This window comes from Copadichromis virginalis, linkage group LG12 (assembly GCF_057382275.1).
Source record: "Copadichromis virginalis isolate Kocher_CV1m ecotype Utaka linkage group LG12, C_Virginalis_male_GT1.1, whole genome shotgun sequence".
Lineage (NCBI taxonomy): Eukaryota > Metazoa > Chordata > Actinopteri > Cichliformes > Cichlidae > Copadichromis > Copadichromis virginalis.
Window position 1 is genome coordinate 33,509,713 of NC_140629.1, and position 19,686 is coordinate 33,529,398.

The window sequence follows — 19,686 nt, forward strand, 5'->3', positions numbered from 1 at the left end:
AACTATGTCAGCCACTTGGTTATGTAGTTGCATGTATGCACTGTCTGCTAGCATCGTGCAACAACACCGTCTGCATACATAGATAAATAGTACCCATATGTTATTATCCAAATTATATTAAAAAATTATGCTTTATTATGAAATGGGCGCATTGCACGATCATGATCATGTCAGACCTTTACTCAAGTTTTCTTGGATAAAACTTTGTAAATTAGTATCCATTTGGGCGTTTCCATCCTTTCAGTAGTGGTTGTTTTCCATTTTTCGACGAAGCAATATGTTGTAAATGTGTAGGACACAACTTAGTCAAAATTAGGTTCACAGAAGACACTGCTATATAGACAAGAATGTGAAATGCGTATAGTGCTGCAGTTTGTTAAAATGAATTCATGGATACAAAATCACTCATACAAAAGTGATATGTTCAACTTACGTGCGACGCACTTAGAGGATTTAATGCAGGGTACTGTCTATCAGCATCACTACGTTCATGTTGACAGATGGGGGAGCTATTGTCTCAGTTGTGGGTAATACACTGCTGCCCCCTGAAGCCGCCACACAAAGGCTCACACAATAATAAAAAAAAAAAACCCAAAAAAACCCCAACTACTTTAAAATACGGTTTGGTTGAAATGCGTAGTCTTCTATAAATTATACTTATAAATCTGATAAGTCAACGTCTAAGATGATCTATGTACATAACTTTTGTTAATAAATATAATATTTCCACTAAATGTCATATAGGTAATTACCTCTACTGTTTGTTAAAATCTAAGAACGGAGCACAATACATTTTTTCTTTATTTCTTTTTAACCCTTTTCCTTCAATCAGACCCTGTTGCGCATAGGCTTATGTAAATTTGGTGGCTCACGCATGGCGCACTGAGCCAAAGATAGAGTAACAAATCAGGAATTTCCCTTCTGCCACTCCTGAGAGCGCAAGAGAGGACCAAAGTTAAGGATTAAGCGCGTCTCATTCGAGAGGAACAAAAGCGACATAGTGACACTCTGCTTTATTTTAATTTTATTTTTTTGTAAAGATTATCAACAGTCTACACATTCCCAGAAGCTCCGAGGACACATTTTGGCAAGAGAAAAAAATATTTGATTCATTTTGAATCTGGAGGCATGTGGCTTATGACCTCTTTCAAGGAATAAGTAACACAACAGGAGAAAAGACGTTCACTAAGACTACTGCGATTGCAACTTTGGCTTTATGACTTTTTCTCCTTTGCGGTTGGAGCTGCCGTCGCTGGTCAGTTTTGGAAAGTTTCTCGATGGCGTAGGTGGTGGCGAGACTTTTTAAAACACCTTAAGGATTTATTAGCCTATTTAAAAGGGATGCGCATTCGTTTTATGTGCATTAAAGAAACTGGAGTGTGCAAAGAACACTGAAACCCAGCCGTCGTAACTTTTGGATGAGGGTAATGCGGCGTAAATACGGCGTCTAGAAGGATGATGCTGCTTGTACAATGGAAGTAAAGAACTCTTTTACTTTTCTTGCGTTGGTTTGTCTTTTCTTCTGCTCCGGTTTCAGCCAAGAACTCAACCCCAAAGGCAGGAATGTGTGCAAAGTACCCGGGTAAGCATGCAGGGGGAAAATGGGAGCTATTCGATTTGTTGTTACTGCAAATCAGCTTGTACAATAAGATTTGCAATAAGATGACATTTTTTTTGCTTCTTATTCTCCATTTTCGGGGGGATGGGAACTTCCTTCAAAAAGGTTCCGCTAGAGTTGGGAAATAAGTAGTTATTCAAAGTGTTTTTTATTTCTTGTTTTGTGGAAAAATGCGTAACTTTATAAATTTGACGTTTCCATTGGTGACCTTGTGCGTAAATAGTGGTCCTCCAAAGTCGCCGAATATTTTGTGAAGCCATCCGCCGTCTTTAGTATTTAAAAGATACGTATTTTAGGTCAGGAGATCTTAGAAACACTTTGTTTTTTATGCATTATGTCACGTCGACCCACCACCCCCTCTCCCTTACATATAACGCGCTCCCTGTTCAGTGTAGCCATAGCAAGATAGCAAGAGGAGGAGTCCACTGAAGAAAAGCATAGCTATACAGATGTGTGTGCTACATCTGGAACCGAAATGTTTTTGTTGCTCTGAAGAGGGCGCTCTTACAGACCCTTACAGCACTCGTGGCACTATTTAATAGTGTGGTTGATAATGCACTTTTAAGAACCAGATTTTGGAGGAGTTAATGAAACGCAAAACTGATAGGATTTAGGTTAAAATCCTGTCATAAAAGCAAAAGTAAGTGATCCTAAAGGCATTTCTTGGTGATCTCCTGAGCCTTTCAGTAACTTGTGTAAAAGAAAAACATCCAAGCCCATAATTGCTGACTGTAGTATCCAAGCTCGAACTGATGTTTTGAATTTTGTAAATTGTGGTAGGCCAGAAACAGCAAATGTAATCCAGGGATCATTTTCCAGTATGTTCTAAACAATGTGTGATAAGTAACCATATACTTGTAGCTGATTACTTTAGGATGGATGAGCTTAAAAGTTATCACTTACTTTTTTTATGTTGAAAATGTTATCGGACCAAAAATAGCTTATTTGAAAAAAGAGAGCGAGAGAGGGGGGAAATAGCTTATCTGAAAAGCCACACACTGTATTTTCCTGTGCACTCAGATAGAAAGTCATCAGCAGCTGCTCTTCAAAAGCTAAAGCTGTGCTGTCATCTTGCCTCACTGGGCAAAACGTTGTCATTTGCCAGAAAGGAAATTCTGTTCTAGAGTATTGTTATGCTCTATGAAGTTTTCAGCATGCTGTACATGACCTCTATTGCTCTACAAGGTTGATATTGTGCCCCTCTTTGCACTTTTCACCATTCATGACACTGAACTCACCATTAGATTGTCTTTTTTTCCCCCACTATCCATTTATTGTTCTATTTTTATAGCCCTGAATCATATGAACAGAGGGAAGTAGTTCATTATTTATCACAACTAGTCAGCATTCCAATATGTCTCCTCATAGTGGAAAATCAACTGCTGAATCTGGCTTTAATGGCAATACATCCTAAAATCATTTGCCGGTGCCCTCAATAGTCATTGTTTTCTAGCTTCAAGTGTTCCTAACAGTGTTTTGAGAATGCAAAAAGTTGCTGGCTTTGTGATGTTTTCAGCACTAAAATCTTCTTTTCAAATCAGTAAAAAAGCAGCAATTGAGGTCGTCTGTGAAAGTAGTCCGTGCATTCTTTCTGTGGTAATGAAAAGCACACAGCATGTAAAGACCAAATTAATTCCATTAAACAGTGAAGGTAATTTCTCCTTCTGCATTCTGGCATGGATTGGATTAATGTTAATGGTTAACAAAGGGTCGATTATAAAGGGTTGATTACAGTTTGTCCAAATTTGGTGTGGCACACCTGAAAAAAACAAAAAACAAAACACAAAACAAACAAACAAACAAAAAAATCTAAACAAAACTGTATGAAAAAGAAAAAAAGAGATTCTTTGGAAAATTTCCTTCCATACAAGTCAAGTAATTCAAAGGTTTGACCAATGATCTTGAACACGTGCCGGTTTTGGCAGGATAATAGAATTTTGCTACTCCCTTCCCATCAACTGAACACAAACTGCCATCTTCAAACAATTTAGGGCAAGCTGACGTGTTGCAGGGGCCCCACAGAGGTCACCGGCATGGGAGGAAGAGGACATGCAGCCGTTCTTTCCTGTTAGGCCCAATACTTGTCTGCAAAACTTTGCCTCTGAATATTCACACTCCATCACAGGCTGGGGGAGGCAGAAAAGCCTGTAGAGCTTCAGGAGCTAGTAGCTTTTGAGTGTATGTGTCTTGTAGAAATTGGAATGAACCATATTGAGGTAATTATACAACAATGTGCTAAGCATATGTGTAATGCATATGCTTAGCACATTCTGCTTGCATTTGCAGAATTTGGCAACAGCTGCATCAGTAAGAAGCACAAAGCCAAAGAAGCAGGAACTTCGTGTGAATGTTGTCACTTGAAATATATTTGTTTTGCTTTATTTTAATCAAGTGCTTCATCTTTCCCCCCTTTCATTCTGTACCTTTTACCCCCAGATCATCAACACCAGTGTGCTGCAGTGGATGGGGGCAGCTAGGAACTGAATGTCTGACACGTATGTACCACACTTAGAGCTAACATTTGGCAGTATGTCATATGGCTCATTGTGCACACCAATAGAATAATATGGCCTATACTTTTCACCTCAGCCCTCTGTGAAGGAAACTTCACCTGCAAGGACAATGAGGTGTGTGTCAGGCCAAATGAATGCCGCTGTCGTCATGGATACTTTGGAGCTAGCTGTAACACCAGTAAGAATTTTTTTCTCACTTTATTTTTCATTTTGTGTCATTCCTGGTATTAAGCAAATACATTTTACATGTTAAATATAAATGTTCCAGTATAGTACTCTCGACAGTCAGTTTTTCAACATATTGCTTATTGACACAACAAATATCTTAAAAAGTTGGCAAAGGCTAGTCCAAAAAAACAGGTATTCAGAATTCATGTACCTTCAAGATTTTGGATGATGACCAAATGACCAAATACATGTATAATAAATGGCATTCTTTATGCATCAGCTAGTTCTTATATTTCTCTCAAATTAGTTATCATAACATGCTTTTACACAAAGTTCCAATGTCAGTGTTTGTAGCTCAAAGCACTACTGCGCTTAAGTACAACCTTCCAGTTTTACTAGTATTTGTAGTCTTAGACTCTGTAAGAACTTCTCCTGATTGCATTGTCTTTTAACAGAATGCCCTGCAGAGTACTGGGGACCAGACTGCAAGGGAGAATGTCACTGTTACCCCAATGGCCAGTGCGATGATTTGACCGGCGAGTGCACCTGCAACCACAATCGCTGGGGACCTAAATGCGAGAATGTTTGTCTTTGCCAGAAGGGCAAGTGTGACCAAGAAACAGGAAAATGCACATGCTATCCTGGCTTCTGGGGTCCTCAGTGCAACAACAACTGCTACTGCAGCATCAATTCAATCTGTGATGTGATGACAGGGCGATGCTTGTGCAACCCTGGCTGGACTGGGAGGAACTGTGCACTCCAGTGTAACTGTAACAATTCACCATGCGACCAGTTCTCGGGACGCTGCCAGTGCAGGGAGAGGCTTTGGGGTCCACGCTGTGAGCGAAACTGCCAGTGCCTCTATGGCAAGTGTAACCAGGCTGATGGTTCATGTACCTGTCTGCCTGGGTACCGTGGGAAGTTCTGCAGGGAGCCATGTCCTGCTGGATTTTATGGTCAAAACTGCAGGATCAGGTGGGATTATTTTTTTTTTTTTAAAAGTAGGCAGAAAGCAGTGTACCATTATTTAAACAGGAAATTCTGAGCTTTTCAGATGCATAATGTTGAGTTTCCATGCCTGGTCCATGTGATATTGCAGGTCTGTGGGTTTTAGAGGATTTAATATCTAAAATCTTAAATCTAAACATGTCTAATTTAATGGAACAATGCCCAAGCGAGATTCAATGGAAATTGGTATTCAGGAGGTAATGGTATTCACATTGTCCCACAATCATTGTCACAACACAAGAAACGTGCAGTACAATTGCTTCAAGTACTGCTACGGTTCAGTGTTTATCGCCTTCAAATGATTAGAGCAAGAATCTAAAGCAAACTAATACAGCTGGTTTCATGAAGATTTTGATCACTGAGCTGTCTCATTACATTTAGATAAGAGGAGACAAAAAAAACTGTGTTTCATTGGCTGCCACCAGGTGTGGGCACTGCAAAGGCCAGCAGCCCTGTAAAGTGACAGGAGGAAGCTGTATTACATGTGAGAGAGGATGGAATGGGACTCGGTGTGATCAGGTCTGCGCCAAGGGCTTTTTTGGTGAAAACTGCCAGGAAGTGTGTCCTACGTGTAAAGATGGTCACCACTGTGAGCCCATCTATGGCAAGTGTTCGCACTGTAACCCTGGCTGGATTGGGGACAGGTAAAAAAAAAATGCACACACACGCACGTGCGCACATGCAAATGTGTAAAGAAAAGAGCATGCTGTTTTGTTGTTTAGTATTCCTTTTAAATATTTAACTACTAGCTATTACGAGACTATTTCTGGCACTGTGGTAATGACCATGACTCATACTTCTAAGCTTTAAAATGACATTATGTGTAATCAAGACATTCTTTCTGTGTGTGATAGGTGTGACGTGCGCTGCCCCAATGGCACATATGGCGAGAACTGTGAAAACAACTGCAGTCATTGTTTTAATGGCATCTGTCATGTTGTTACCGGAGAGTGCCTCTGTGACCCCGGGTTTTATGGCACATAGTAAGTTAAACGACACCTCAAAGATAAAAACAGCCTTGTTTATACCCTTGACAGCTGTACAGTATGCAGTGGCAAAGGGTTGAACGTGGTGATATGATGTTTGTAGCACATTTATATATCTGGGGACTTAAAAGGTTGAGTTTGTGTTTTGATGCATGTGTTTAAACGAATAAAATAAAATTTAGGAACAAAGAAAGCAAAATTCTCTCAAACACAGCAGAAACGATTGGGATATGGAGCTAATCCCAGTTATCCCCTTCTTTCTTCTTTTGTTCCATGTAACATACTGGTTACTCAGACACAACATTAAGCAGATGTTTTCTGTCTCTTCTCTGTTGTCAAGCTGCAATATGACCTGTCCAACTGGCCAGTATGGAATCAACTGTAACCAGACATGCTCTTGCCATGACAAGAACTGTGATCCTGTGTCTGGTGCCTGCTATCTCCGTAAGAAAATCTTTATTTTTACTTTTAGTTTTTTATGAGCTAACTGATGTGTTGCGGTTAGCGAGTATGTCAGAAACTAGTGGGTCTTTTTTATTCTCCTAACTTGAACAGATATTTCTTACTTTATACTGTACACACCAAAAGAATTCAAATGCTCTGAACTGTTTATTTGTAAATTACATGCCAGCAATACTGCCTGCATATTAAATTTCTAATAGTTGGCTGTATATGCTGAGTAGCAACAAATACATCTATTTAGGTCAGTGTGTGTAGTGGGACACCAAAGGGCCTTGATTGTGTTTCCAGACCTAGACCGGTGTCCTTTTTATGGCTGTGTTTGTTGGCTCTGTTCCTGTCCAGCCGCAGAAGAGAGAAAGGAAGGAAGAAAAAAAAGAAAGGGATAGAGGAAAGGAAAGAAAAATGAGAAACTGGAATGGATACAGAGAATAGAGAAAAAATACTGTTTGGAAAGAGATTATTGGAGGCAGACGTGGAGAATATCACACACAAAGACTGCATGAATTTTGGCTAGTGAACATGATGGGTGGTGGCAAGTTGGTCAGTGATAAACTAACCCTTTGCTACTTTTACCTCAACTCCATTCCAAATTGAGGGTGACAACATGTCAAGGACAGACCACCCAACAACCAGAGACGTATGTGACAGCGTAAAACCCGAGGCTCATTGCTTTTTTACTCCTATGTGTTACTTCTCTTCTGGTGCTTGTCTCTCTTTCCCAATACTAAATGGTGCCCATAACTGTACAATACACCACTGATTGTCTTTGGGGTGTATCAAACTTCAAGTGGGAGGAATGCTAATAAATCTTTGAGTTGTGATGAAGGGTCTATAACAAAGAGGGTGTGAGAGGAGGAAGCTAATTGCAGAAAATCAACAACAAAAGCCCAATTGGTTTTAAAGGGGGGAGCGCTATAATCTACAGTTATTGTCAAATCTGCCAGATTAACAAATACACGAGTTAAACACTATATTATGGTATCTTCAATGCGATTTCATATTAATTCGTAATAATGTCCTACATGCCACGCTTTTTTGTTTTAGCTATGACTGAGAGAGCTATTTGTTGAAACTGGTATTCAGACTTCACCAACACATTGTGGCACACCCACCATTCCCTGCATTTTGTCTTTCAGAGCCCAACCAGCGGATGGGTGTGATTGCAGCTGGGACCTTGGTCTCCTTTTTACTGATTGTCCTCCTCTCACTGCTGTGCTGCTGCTGCCTCTGTCGGCACAAAGACAACCACAAGTGAGTGACAGATAGGTGCCTTCACCTCAGCGGTCCACATTAGGGGCTTGAGTTTCTATTAGGAGGCCTGCCCTGGTTATAAAAACAGAGAAAAATATTTTCTTTGTACATTTTCTCACAGGTTGTTAAATTAATAAATGCACATAAATTGTATTTCAAGAGCTTTTATATATTGACATTATATTGTGAATAGCAATATGAGCAGTCCCTGAGCCCTCAAAAGAGGCAGAGGGCCAGGTTTAAAATGCCTAGTTTGAATGATTCATTTGGATTTCCATGGCGTCATCCCTTTTCAACAGCAAAAAAGCCAAACGGATCTTGTGTGGACGATTCAGCAGAATCAGCACTAAACTTCCCCGTATTCCACTGAGGAGACAGAAACTGCCCAAAGTAGTCGGTGAGCCTGAAAACTATTTCTCATATACCACCACAGTGCTACCAGAAGCTTCTGTATTCTCTGTAATCGTTGTCTTTGATTCTTGCACAGTCTGCTAAAATGTATATTTTTATTAGATTCAGTAAAAGCCAGTGAATGTAATGATATTCTGTGTAAACAGTATACGTAGATGGTATAAAAGCTGTGTTTTAGTGGCTATCAGTGCTTTCAAATGTTTTTAATTTTAACGTCATGTAGACAATGACGCTAATGTCTGTCAATCAGTGTAAGCATTTTCTTTTAGTGCTACCTTAGGCTGCTGCCTAGAAGATGAATAGGGTTGAAAAGTGTATGGTGGCTGCCAGGCGAGTATGAGGTTTCATTTGAAAAGAATGCACTGGTTTTAGAGCCCATTATTATTCTTGGCACTGCCAAATGCCATGTGTTCATATTATTACGACCCTAAACTTGGGCTTTTTTCTCCCTATTTTCTTTACTCTTTTCCATCATCTTCTTCACAAGAATTTTTTTTCTTGTGCTGAGGAGGAGGGTGTGTTATTAAAAAGAAAGCCAGTGGTTGTTGGGGGCCCCACATGGTGGTGAGTGACGAGCTATCAAAGGCTGCACTGTTTGGGTGGACGCTGTAGTTCTGCTGCTCCATGTGGAGGTCTCGTGGTGTGTGACAGATGTGTTTGTGACCCCAGGCTTTGGGTTTTTTTTTTCGTTTTTTGTTTTGCTTTTCTACAGATGTCAGACTAGTCAACGTATTATGGCTATTTGCTTTGGATTTGGAGTTGTTTAAATTTTAAAACACTAAGGTTTGTTATCAAATCATTTCCCATTACCTATGCAATAAATACATTCATTTGTGCATCATATCAGACAGCAGAAGCGATATTTGCTGCGCTGTTAAATGGAATTTCCAATATTTTCAAGACACTGACTTATCCTGACATTTTCTGATTCTAAAATGATAAGTTAATCTGTCAATCCAATCATCTCTCTGTATTTTGTAACATTTTGCAGACTAAAAGCATATATGGCTGGTCAGTGACACAGATGTTCCCAACCTTACTTTGATTTGTGTTTTCTGAAAAAGACAGATGCTTTAAAATGTGTTTTTGAAGTCAGTGTAGTGCATAAGGGGTTAAATCATAATGACCTGGTTTCTTTTCCAAGTCTGAGCAGCATGTGCTTTCTCATTTTTCCAACTGATTATTTAAGCTACAATCTGTCCACATTATGCCTCATTTGAAAATACAACACATGGACTGTGTTGCCTGTGTCATCCTATGGGACATTAATGCTTATTTGTGAGTAAGTGCAAATCATGTAGGTAAAAGGATTTCTTAAGAATGCAAGTAAAGAAAAATCTATTTTTAGGCCTTGAAAAACTAAAGTTTCAACAGTTTTAGACAGTAAATGTGAAAAATGTTGCAGTCAGACTTGAAGGCAGACCCTCATACCAACCTTCATCTTCTCCTTCGTTTGTCCTGCATAAATCTTTGCTACCCTGCTTGCATTTGTGCTACTCACAGAAGCATGGTTTGCCAACATTTAGAAACTCCAGCTCCGACTGAAGCCACACAGTCCTGCACACAGAACACACAAACACACACACATTCCAGAGGGGGGCCATAGGGCTGGAAACAGGAAGTGGTCAAATTTACCCCAGCTAGTGTCAGAAGTGTGATTTATCCACATCAGGGTCAGTGGCAACAGATGTGGTAAGACCAAATGATAATAAAACAGGGGTAGGGGAGATGGGGGCTGGGGGGTGTTGGCTCTCACCTAAAAATTAAGTTCCCATGAAACTAAATTCAATTTTCAGTTTGTTTGTAGTATTTAAAAATGTTTATAGTCAGCCTATATTTGCCATTTGAGTTCTTGCTGTCCTATCAGTCAAATGTAATGGTCTGATAAAGCAGAACATGGTGAAGAAATATCTAATGTGGTCAATGTTTTGAAATGGTATGTTTATAAACAATAATAAACAATCAATGAAAATTAAGCTAAATAAACATCTGGAAACACATGGAAGTTGAACCACAGTACCCTAAATGAAAATCTTTTACATTATGCCTCCATATGCCTGCTTTTTTTTTTTAAATATAAGACTTTTTTTAAATCAATTTGTCTTTATTTTCCTGAAATTGAAAAATGCAATATTTATCAGCATGGGAACTACATTTTAGAAGTCAGGGATGAATTAAAGGACAGCATTTAGTCCTAGCAAAGTTAGACTCAATAAAAAAAAACCTATATAAACACACTGTCACCTATTTCCCTCTTGGTGAAACTAATGCTGTTTGCTTGCATTTTAACATTCCTTTCTAAGCATATTTACTCCACACCCTGCACATTCGTGTCTGTCTGGCATTCCTTGCCTCCTCTATATCCAAACGCTTCCTCATGGACGGATGCTAAGACCAGCTGCTTTTTTTCTTCTTTATTTATCCGGGCAAAGTTTGGCTGGTATTGCAAATGTGTTTGCTGCAATACTCACAGTGTAGTTGGGAGTTGTCTAATCAAAAAGTCAGAATATTTTCTCAAAGTCACACTTTGGCTTTTACTAGAATGACCCAGTTACTGTTATACTGCTGTATATATTCATTCTTTTAAAACAGAAGTGTCCAAATGGCTGTAGGCTGTACGCTGGCTTTGTATATGAGAATTTACATGCAACGTTGCAACATATGTCCATATGCTGTTTTAGGCTGAAGTATATTTTTATTTACTGTTATTACTGGTGAACCATATTATTATTCAGTGCACAGTTTTCTAGAGATGGACCAGGTGTTTGATCTATCAACTTTCTTGTTGTATCCTCCAGACTTCCACCACCCTACTGAGCAGCTGTGGTGGTGGAGTTCTGTTGTGGAGATGGGTCAATAATACCCTGTTGTGTGTTGGCCTTCATGCAGAGAGGGATCACAGTGGCGTCTAGTCAGCATAGCGATCTTCCTTACTAGACTCACAGTCTGGACCAAGCAATTTTTAAGGACAGCAGTTGTTCATCGCTGCATACATCACTTGCAAAATGCCCATGTGTTAGATCGCTGACTAACATGACTGAAATCTTTGCCGTTCTACATTCCTTTGTCCTTCAGTCTGTGCCTGTCTGCCTGTTGCTACACTATGAGGACCCTGCATAAGTGGTGGAAAAGACATATACAATAGCTTTTTTCCTGTATAATTCAAATATTTACTTAAGCATAAATAGTTTTCGATCTTACATTGAAGTTCCATTCTGGCTTCAGATTTATTTTTATAAATTAATTAATATAAAACATAGAGATAGCAGATTGTTATGGGGATATCTTAAAATGATACTGGAAATGTAAGCCCTCTGTGTTTAAAAATACTATCTTGTGACCTCTTTATATATACAAGTAGTTGAGACAGACATGTTGCAACTGTTTTGACATTCACCCCTCAGTGCATAAAACAAGACAATAGAACCCCAAAATCAAATATTTTGTTCAGGGAGTTAGACTTCTTGTTTTGATGAAAGAAGGAAACCTTTTAAGGAACCATTTTAGATCAATGTAAAAATAACCAAGTGAGTCATATATCTAAGGGAAAACCTTGACTTTCAAAACAGATTGAAAGGGGCAACGTAAAATTAAATTAGAAAGTAGAAATTCAGATAAAATCCAGCAAACTAAAGGGGAAAACATGACTCAATCATGTTGTTTTTGGAGAAAAAGTTCAAAGCACAAAAGGCTCAACAGAAAGTCACATGGTGTGAGCCACATTGATTCACATGGGAGGCAAGAGAATAAACTTCAGACTGGTTTAGGGTGACAGATAAACCAGACTTGTTTGCTATAATGGGAGAATATAAAAACAGCGTCTAAGCAGATAATCTGCTGGATTTTCTTCTTTTGTAACATTTTAAAAGTGCATCCATATCAAACACTAATACAAATGCAGCAAGAATATAGAGAGATACATTTTGCAAGTCAGGCTGCAAAAATCTAGCTGTAGATCTCTTAAACTAGCAAATCGTTTTAGGCCAGTCTTGGCCAGTGTCCTGGTAGTTAGGGGATTCCTTCCAGAGATGGTTTATCTAAGGTCTAAACAAACGCATGGACCCATGTGTCATCAGGAATATAAACAGGAGCATCTGATGTGGCCGGTCATGCAAGTTAACACCCAGTATGGTTTAGTCCGGTTCACACCAGATGGGAAGATTAAGCTTAAGTACCCTTCAGAAAGCGCAGCTGTCCTGAGACTGAAGGGTTAGCAGAATGCTGTAGTGTCTGAGGACAGAAAAATGAGAGAGTGAAAGGGAGATTGTGAGAGGGAAACATGACTTGACCTACTTATTGTTAGGGAGAGGACTCCGTGGAAGATGACGATGAAGAACCCATTTGTGGTTCATTTTGCTGAACCCACAAAATACTAGAAAAGCCCAGCAGAGACAGTAAGCAACCACATAACATTGCAATGTTTTATCTCACCATTCAGCTCTTTATTAGTATACTGTATATTATAAAGAGCGTTGTTTGTTGGTTAAGATTTTCCAAGCAAACTCTAAAGAAAATCTGAATATCGTCAGCTGTGGGAATTCAGCTCCAGCTAATAAATTATAAATGGGTATGAAACTATCACCATTTGCTTTTAGAAACTCATAGTGTCAGAGCCTTTGTTAGCTCACATGTAAAACCTATTTTTCTACAGAGTTAGTTAAACCAATGCTTTCTACAACTTTGCTGTGAGACTGAGTAAGAGCAGACTGTTTGTCCTGTAACACAGTAAAAAAAAACCTCTGACTGACCTTTTGACTTTTGCATTTGTTTTTTGTTCTCAGTAGCCCACCATGACCCAGAGAACACCTTCAACTGCAGCTTCATTGAGCCCCCCTCTGTGGCTGAACAGCACTCCCCCTCCTCCTGGTCATCCCAGGGGTCCTTCTCTTCTTTTGAGAGCGGAGATGAGGGGCCAGTTTACTGTGTTCCGCATGAAGGTGAGTAATCATGTAAAAAAAAACAAAAAAAAAAAAAACAGTTCAGCTATCTTGTATGGACACACATGCGAGATAATCATATTCCCCAATGTGACTATCCAGTGACTCACTCACTTCTCTAATAGCTACATAATAGTTGGCATTTATGCCATTTAAATTTAGATTCTCCTTTGAGAACAAGAAGAGCATAAACAGGAAATGGAATGGTCAAGTCAGCATATTGCACACATCCAAACAGTGACTAAATCCTTAAAGTTTGGTGGAAAACACCCATTCCGTCAGTTTCTAATCTTGAACTATGAAATTGCAAATGATGCTTTAGCCAGTTTTAGTCTGTTTCTCTTTGATGTGGGTCTCTTTACAAAAATGGATTTTGAGTAAGATCATCAAGTTGCCGAATTGACCCAGTTATTGACCCAGTTATTTTCAGTATAATTGAACAACAGCAAACATGCAGTAAACGTAGTGATCATATCAAGTAATGTAATGCTGCAACAGCACGTATAATCAGGATTGAAATAAACAAACACCATTTTTGAGTAGCATCTCTTGACCTGCCAATGATCCACAGACTCCATGAATGACAAGCGGAGCCCCAGCCCTGCAGCAGAGAAGCCAGAATCTGTCCCTGATGAAGATGACGCTGGTGAATACACCTCCCTGAAAGACACAAGTGTAACCAAAACAGAAGGTAGTGAGCCACAGTATGCCTTGGTCGCCCGCCTCTCCAAGCAGTCGAAGGAGGATGAGAACAGTGGCAAGGATAGAGATGGCACTCCTATATTAGAGGCCAAGCGCAATGGAAAGCCACCGCCTTCACCTGGCAAGCCCAAACCCCGGCCACCAGACCCATCCACTAAACCCAAGGTGTCATGGATACACGGGAATACCACAGGGTCTCCCCAGCCTGAGCAGCAGGGGGGAATTAAGGCACTTGCAGTGTCAAAGGAGAAAAAGAGAAGTTCAAGTGATGGCTCATCTAAGAGTGAAGAGTGGCAAAGAATAAAGGAAAAGCATCATGACCGACAGAAGATACAGGAGGGGCAGGAGGCAGATGCCAGTGGCTCCCCTAAAAAACACAAACCTCTGCGAGGAAAAAAGTCTGGGGATGAGCACGGCAGTCCCAGTCACATGGAGCACATCAATGGTGTTGTTCAGAGTGCCCTCAAGAAGATAAGTAATTTTCACTGCTCCTCGCCTGAAAAGAAAAGTGTTGATAGTTCAAAGCAGACCCCTAAGGAGCCACCCAAGAGCCCAAAGGTCATCCATCCTCATATGAACTCAGAGGCTGCTACGCTGCTTGCCGCTCAGCTCAAGGAAAAAACCCAAAGCATCAACAGGAATGAGGGAACAGGGCTGACAAAGACCAATGGTCTCTCCACACCAAGGGCAAACCGGGAGAAGCCCACACCTCCACAGAAAGCCAAAAGAACCGGCTCCACTGGATTGAGCCAGATTGAGCAAGGCTCCACCAAACCCCAGCTGCCCACCTCAAGTAGCCTACAGAAAATGGTGGCACCTGTAAAAACCAACCTTGGGACCCCTGAAGCCAAGAGCCCGGAAAAGCAGGACTTGAACGGCTCCAGGACAGGGGACCCACTGGATCCTACACCAAAGAAGACTCCCATAAAAAAACCACCCAGGAAGAAAGGAAAGGAAGGTACTTTGGATACATCTGAAAGTAAAACACCACAGCAAAAGACAGCTATTATGCCACCACAGGTTGTGAAATAAGTGTTTTGAACTACAAATTGCACAAAGTTTATGATGGATTTGCAAAAGACTAAAATTTGTTGGAAGTTTAACCACAACATAGTTTTTCGGTCAAGGAATTGAAATTTTACTGTTAGAGTTTAGGGTGAATCCAGGACCAGTCAAGAATAAGAAGTGCTTTAGATCAAGAGGAACAGTTGAGTCATATTGGTAAGGTGTATTATAATAACCTATATACATCATTGTATTCGTTTCAGGAGTCCTTTTTTTAAAGTAACAACTATATATCAACCTCACACCACAACCTGTGCCTAAACTGGACACAACTGTGAGAACAGTGGTGCAAAAGCATAATCCAAAGTTCATTCATTTCTTTTACTCTGCAGTATGTCCACCACTATACTTTGCTTATATGCTTAGACATCCATTAGATTTTTTTTTCTTTCAGTTCTACCACTGGCTTGTATGCCAACCCGTACACTGTATCATAAAAAGTTTTGAAAAATTAAATTCTGTACAAAGGGGCAGAGAATTGTCCCTATTCAAAGTTTCATCTCAGTGAATAAACACTCTAGGACCACCAGCTGGTCAAACTGCAAGATTTAACCTTTAAAGTACATCCCCATTTTTTTCTCTTAAAAAGGTATAGTTGAAGTTTTGGGATTGGGTTGTCTTCAGAGCATGGTGTCATCATTATCTGTCATGTGGTATTTTTTTTAAAAAAGGCTTTAAAATTGACACTAAAAAACTTAGTAGTAAATGAGTTATTACATGCATTTTTTTTAATTTAAGGGCAATAAGTTTTCATTTGATTTATTAAAAACCAAAAAAGTTCCATAGACTTGAGACCCCCTTTTGAAAAACTGCGCTTTATTAATATTTTTTCAGTTTTTCCTACCTTCAGCAAAGTGCGTAGAGATAACTATACACCAAAAGTCGTGAGATTTTTTCTGTGCCTGTTTATTGCAGTCAATCAGAATTTTCAAACAGGAAATGAAGTCATAACATAACCAAAAATAAGGTTTTACAACCTTCCAAGAACATGGCCACTGAACCTGGACACACCTATAGCGTGACACAAAACTTGGTGTTAGGACTTCAGGTTATCCAAAATTTAATTTGCATAATTTCATGACTGGGGTACCAAATTAGGCAAAAACACATTTTTCATACGTGACCTTGCAGCCACAGACTTAGCATGATTGGATTAAATTGATATAATGTCTCCGGCCTATTTTACTGTTTGACCGCCTCATATTTGCCTGCAGATATATTCACGAATTGAATATGAATTGCTGTTGAGGTTAGAAAACTAATTTGCCATCCAGGTGTCAGAAAAATAGCTATTCTATATATGCTCTCCACAGGTACTAAAGGTACTAAAAATAACCAAAAACTGGTCCTCGGAGTATACCAAGCCACTCCCCCCCAATTAGATGTACCAGCACACAGGAATACAGATCTGACCTGAATTAGTTTAGGATATAATCCTCATCTCTTTTATGTATTTTAGATAAGGGTCTATTTGATGTTGATTCTTAAAAGAAACACTTTAATTTATGCTGTATTTGCTGCAGAACAGCATCTCTAGCAAAAGAAAGTCTATCTTAAATCTTAAAAATCTTACTCTCCAAGCTTTTAATGATGTTATTCTTCACATCTAAATTTGAAATTTTGACACACAGGTACACGTGAAATACTACATTTAGAATCATCTAACGAAATTATCCGTACTTATGAGACAGATTTAATTCCGCTTTGAGCATTATTACTGCTTCTTTTTCCATACAGAAATAAAGTATTTAGGGATTTTCAGCCTTTTGCTCTCCTTTGTCCAACTATTTCATATACATGGCTTTTCCATACTTCTGCTTAACCCAAGCCAACATAATGTGCTCTTACTGTATGTTTTATTCAATCAGCTAAACCACTAAACCAAAAATGAAACCCCAAAGCACACCTCATTTTATTTCATGCTTATTATTCACTTTGAATTCACTTACTTTCTGTGTGATGAAGTTTTGTATGCTTTATTTAAAAAAAGCATACCATTATATGGTATCCTCCTATTAATCAGAAGTAAAATATAGTTTTGTTGAAATATTCACCACTAGTGGCATTCTTTGCAGATCAGACTACAGAAGAAGTCTGCCATGTGTCTCTGTGTACTTTCAGTTTAGTCAAAAAGTGAGGTTGATATTGCGTCAAAGGTATTTTCATTTCAAATTACGTTGTGTTATGCCACCTGGGTACTTTCTGGAACTAAATCTTGACTAAGATCTTTTCTACCTTAAAGGATCAGATTATCTTAAGCTATCAGAACCATGCTAAAATAAAAAGGTGTAGACTGTAAGACTAGATGGTACTCGGGTCTTATAATTTGCCTCAACTGTGGATCGGTTTAAGTGAAAAAAGCTATTTTTGCCTAATGTTATTGCCAGTCTCTATTTTAACTGCTGATCCTAAAATACATACACAAAAAAATGGTATTGCAGTGAAATACTCCATCTTGAAAAATTCAATTTTTCTTCAAGATACACACGTGAAAATAACTGTCATAATATGAGCTATAAATAATGGATAATGAATTAAAATAAGCAGAAAGTTATACCAACGTGCCATGGTGTGTTTCCGTCTGAAAAGTCCATATCGCACCCTCAGCTAATTTCGTGAACCAAATATTGCTGTTTTGTGTTTTTATCAAGGTACAACATATTTCTCTGGTGATTTGTTTTTTCAACATTGTATACATTGTGTAAATTTTATTATCTTTGTAAGCTGTGCTTATATGACCTTTTCAGTGCCTATATGTTTTCCTTGACATCATTGAATTTACTTTTATGTTGCATTCTCTGTTTTCTTTTGTTGCTTAGTTTGGGCTCTGAAGCAAACTTGGAGTATCAGTGCTTTCCTCCGGTCAAGTTTACATTGGCTTTGTAATTGTTCTCTGTTGATGTTATGTTTATGTGAAACTTAACTGCATGACGCAGAGTGTAATTATATGGCATTGATAGCTGCAGAAGAACCTTGTAACCTTTGTGCTCCTTCCATTTGTTATTATTGCCTGCAAAAAACGAACTCATACAAAAAGGGTTGTACAGTCGTACTATAATACCACTCCTGAAGCAATTCCATATACTTTTGACCATAATGTTGTGTAATTAGGAAATGACCATTTTTATCTGACTGGTCTGTGCTTTTTTCTTTGGCTTACAGAACATTTTTGTAGAAAAGGGCCTGAAAAGCTGCAGAAAACATTACTGACTGTAAGGTGTATTTTGTCTTTTGTGGTTCTTTCATAGCAGTTTTGATTTGTTTTTCATTTGTGTATGGTTATTTGGTTGGTTTTTCCTCATTTACTTCTTTGGAATAAAAAAGCAATACATGTAGCTATAGAGAGCTTTAAAAACAGTCCTCATTGAATCAGTTTCCTGTGACAATCATTGTATACCGTTTTGCATCTCCTGGACATTTTAATGGGATCATGACCTCCTATTGGCTTCTTTTTCTATTGCCTGATTCCAGTGTACAGTCCACTAGAAAAACAACATGGTAAAGAAGTATAAATTTTGTAATACATCATGTATTGTATTCTCCTTAACAGATCCACTTTTATTTTATCCATTCTTTTAAGTCTCAGCTGTTAGGCTACACAGTACTGCGGATGTTCTCACAGTCATTCGGTCATAGCGGCTCTTCAAAGACCCTGAGGGAACCAGGGGACTGTCAGTTTGGCTCCTTCAGGAGGGGACAAGCGCTTCTTTCATGAAGGAAAAACAGTGGAAACTCTGTGTTAAGGAGTTAATCACGCGCTGCATATGTCTCGTCTTTTGGAAGGGAGAAAAGGGGATATAGCCAAAACTGGGCCACAAGGCAATGAAGGAGGATGAATGGTTGTATATGAGGATGGACGGATAGGTCATGTGATGGGTAATTGGAACCAGAAGATGAAGTGGCTTTGTTTAGGTTTCTGCTCTTTTGACATGATGTTCTACTTACAGCTGTACATATGTGTTATGCATACAGAAGTTTTATGCTACATTTTCAGAGCTATAAAACATAAGCCTGGTTTCCAATACTTTTTTATGGAGATAGCAGTGTGATAAAGCTTTTTACTGACACTGACAGCAATAATGTTGATGTGACCTTTGCAGAGCACTCTAAAAAGATGTCTTTTGTAGAGCAGAGCAAACAATTTAATCATTGTGGTGATGGTTTCCTTATTTGTCATACAAGTGGCAAAGTGCCAGTCACACCGCCACTTTGCTTTGGACTTGAATGAATTGTAACAAATTAAACCATGAACGAGTTAAATTCATGGTCCAAAGAGGATGAACCTTGATGATTCTGTTGCATCAGTATTTTCAGACATTATGCTACTTTAGTCACGATGAAGATTAAATACTTTTATTTTATTCTATTTGCATTACTTTATTTTTGTGCATTGAATGAAACCCAGTGACATTTGGTGTTGACATATATGGTGCATGCATGTGGAGTTTTAATAGCCATTTGGATCATTCATTTGGCAAAGCCATTCAAATTAAAAACAAAATTAATTCAGTACTTTAGTTTTTTGGTTCATAACCAAATATCCGCCTAATTAATGCTAATTAGCA

General features: G+C 38.9%; 1 protein-coding gene across 1 annotated transcript; it reads left to right on the plus strand.

The window, feature by feature from the left end:
• Positions 1-939: 939 nt before the first annotated feature.
• On the plus strand, positions 940-19,487 carry scarf2 (scavenger receptor class F, member 2). The gene is made up of 11 exons (XM_085476173.1): positions 940-1,582; positions 4,055-4,113; positions 4,208-4,309; positions 4,755-5,274; positions 5,733-5,951; positions 6,162-6,290; positions 6,634-6,737; positions 7,892-8,006; positions 8,306-8,403; positions 13,199-13,354; positions 13,926-19,487. The coding sequence occupies exons 1-11, from the start codon at positions 1,473-1,475 to the stop codon at positions 15,086-15,088; spliced, it is 2,775 nt and encodes a 924-aa protein (XP_085332299.1). The 5' UTR covers positions 940-1,472; the 3' UTR covers positions 15,089-19,487.
• Positions 19,488-19,686: the final 199 nt, after the last annotated feature.

Excerpts from the sequence above, each read along its gene's own strand:
- scarf2 (XM_085476173.1), top strand. The coding sequence starts at position 1,473 with ATGGAAGTAAAGAACTCTTTTACTTTTCTTGCGTTGGTTTGTCTTTTC. Across the intron at positions 5,275-5,732 it reads GGTCAAAACTGCAGGATCAG|GTGTGGGCACTGCAAAGGCC; the intron begins GTGGGATTATTT and ends GGCTGCCACCAG. Across the intron at positions 8,404-13,198 it reads GAAACTGCCCAAAGTAGTCG|TAGCCCACCATGACCCAGAG; the intron begins GTGAGCCTGAAA and ends TTTTGTTCTCAG.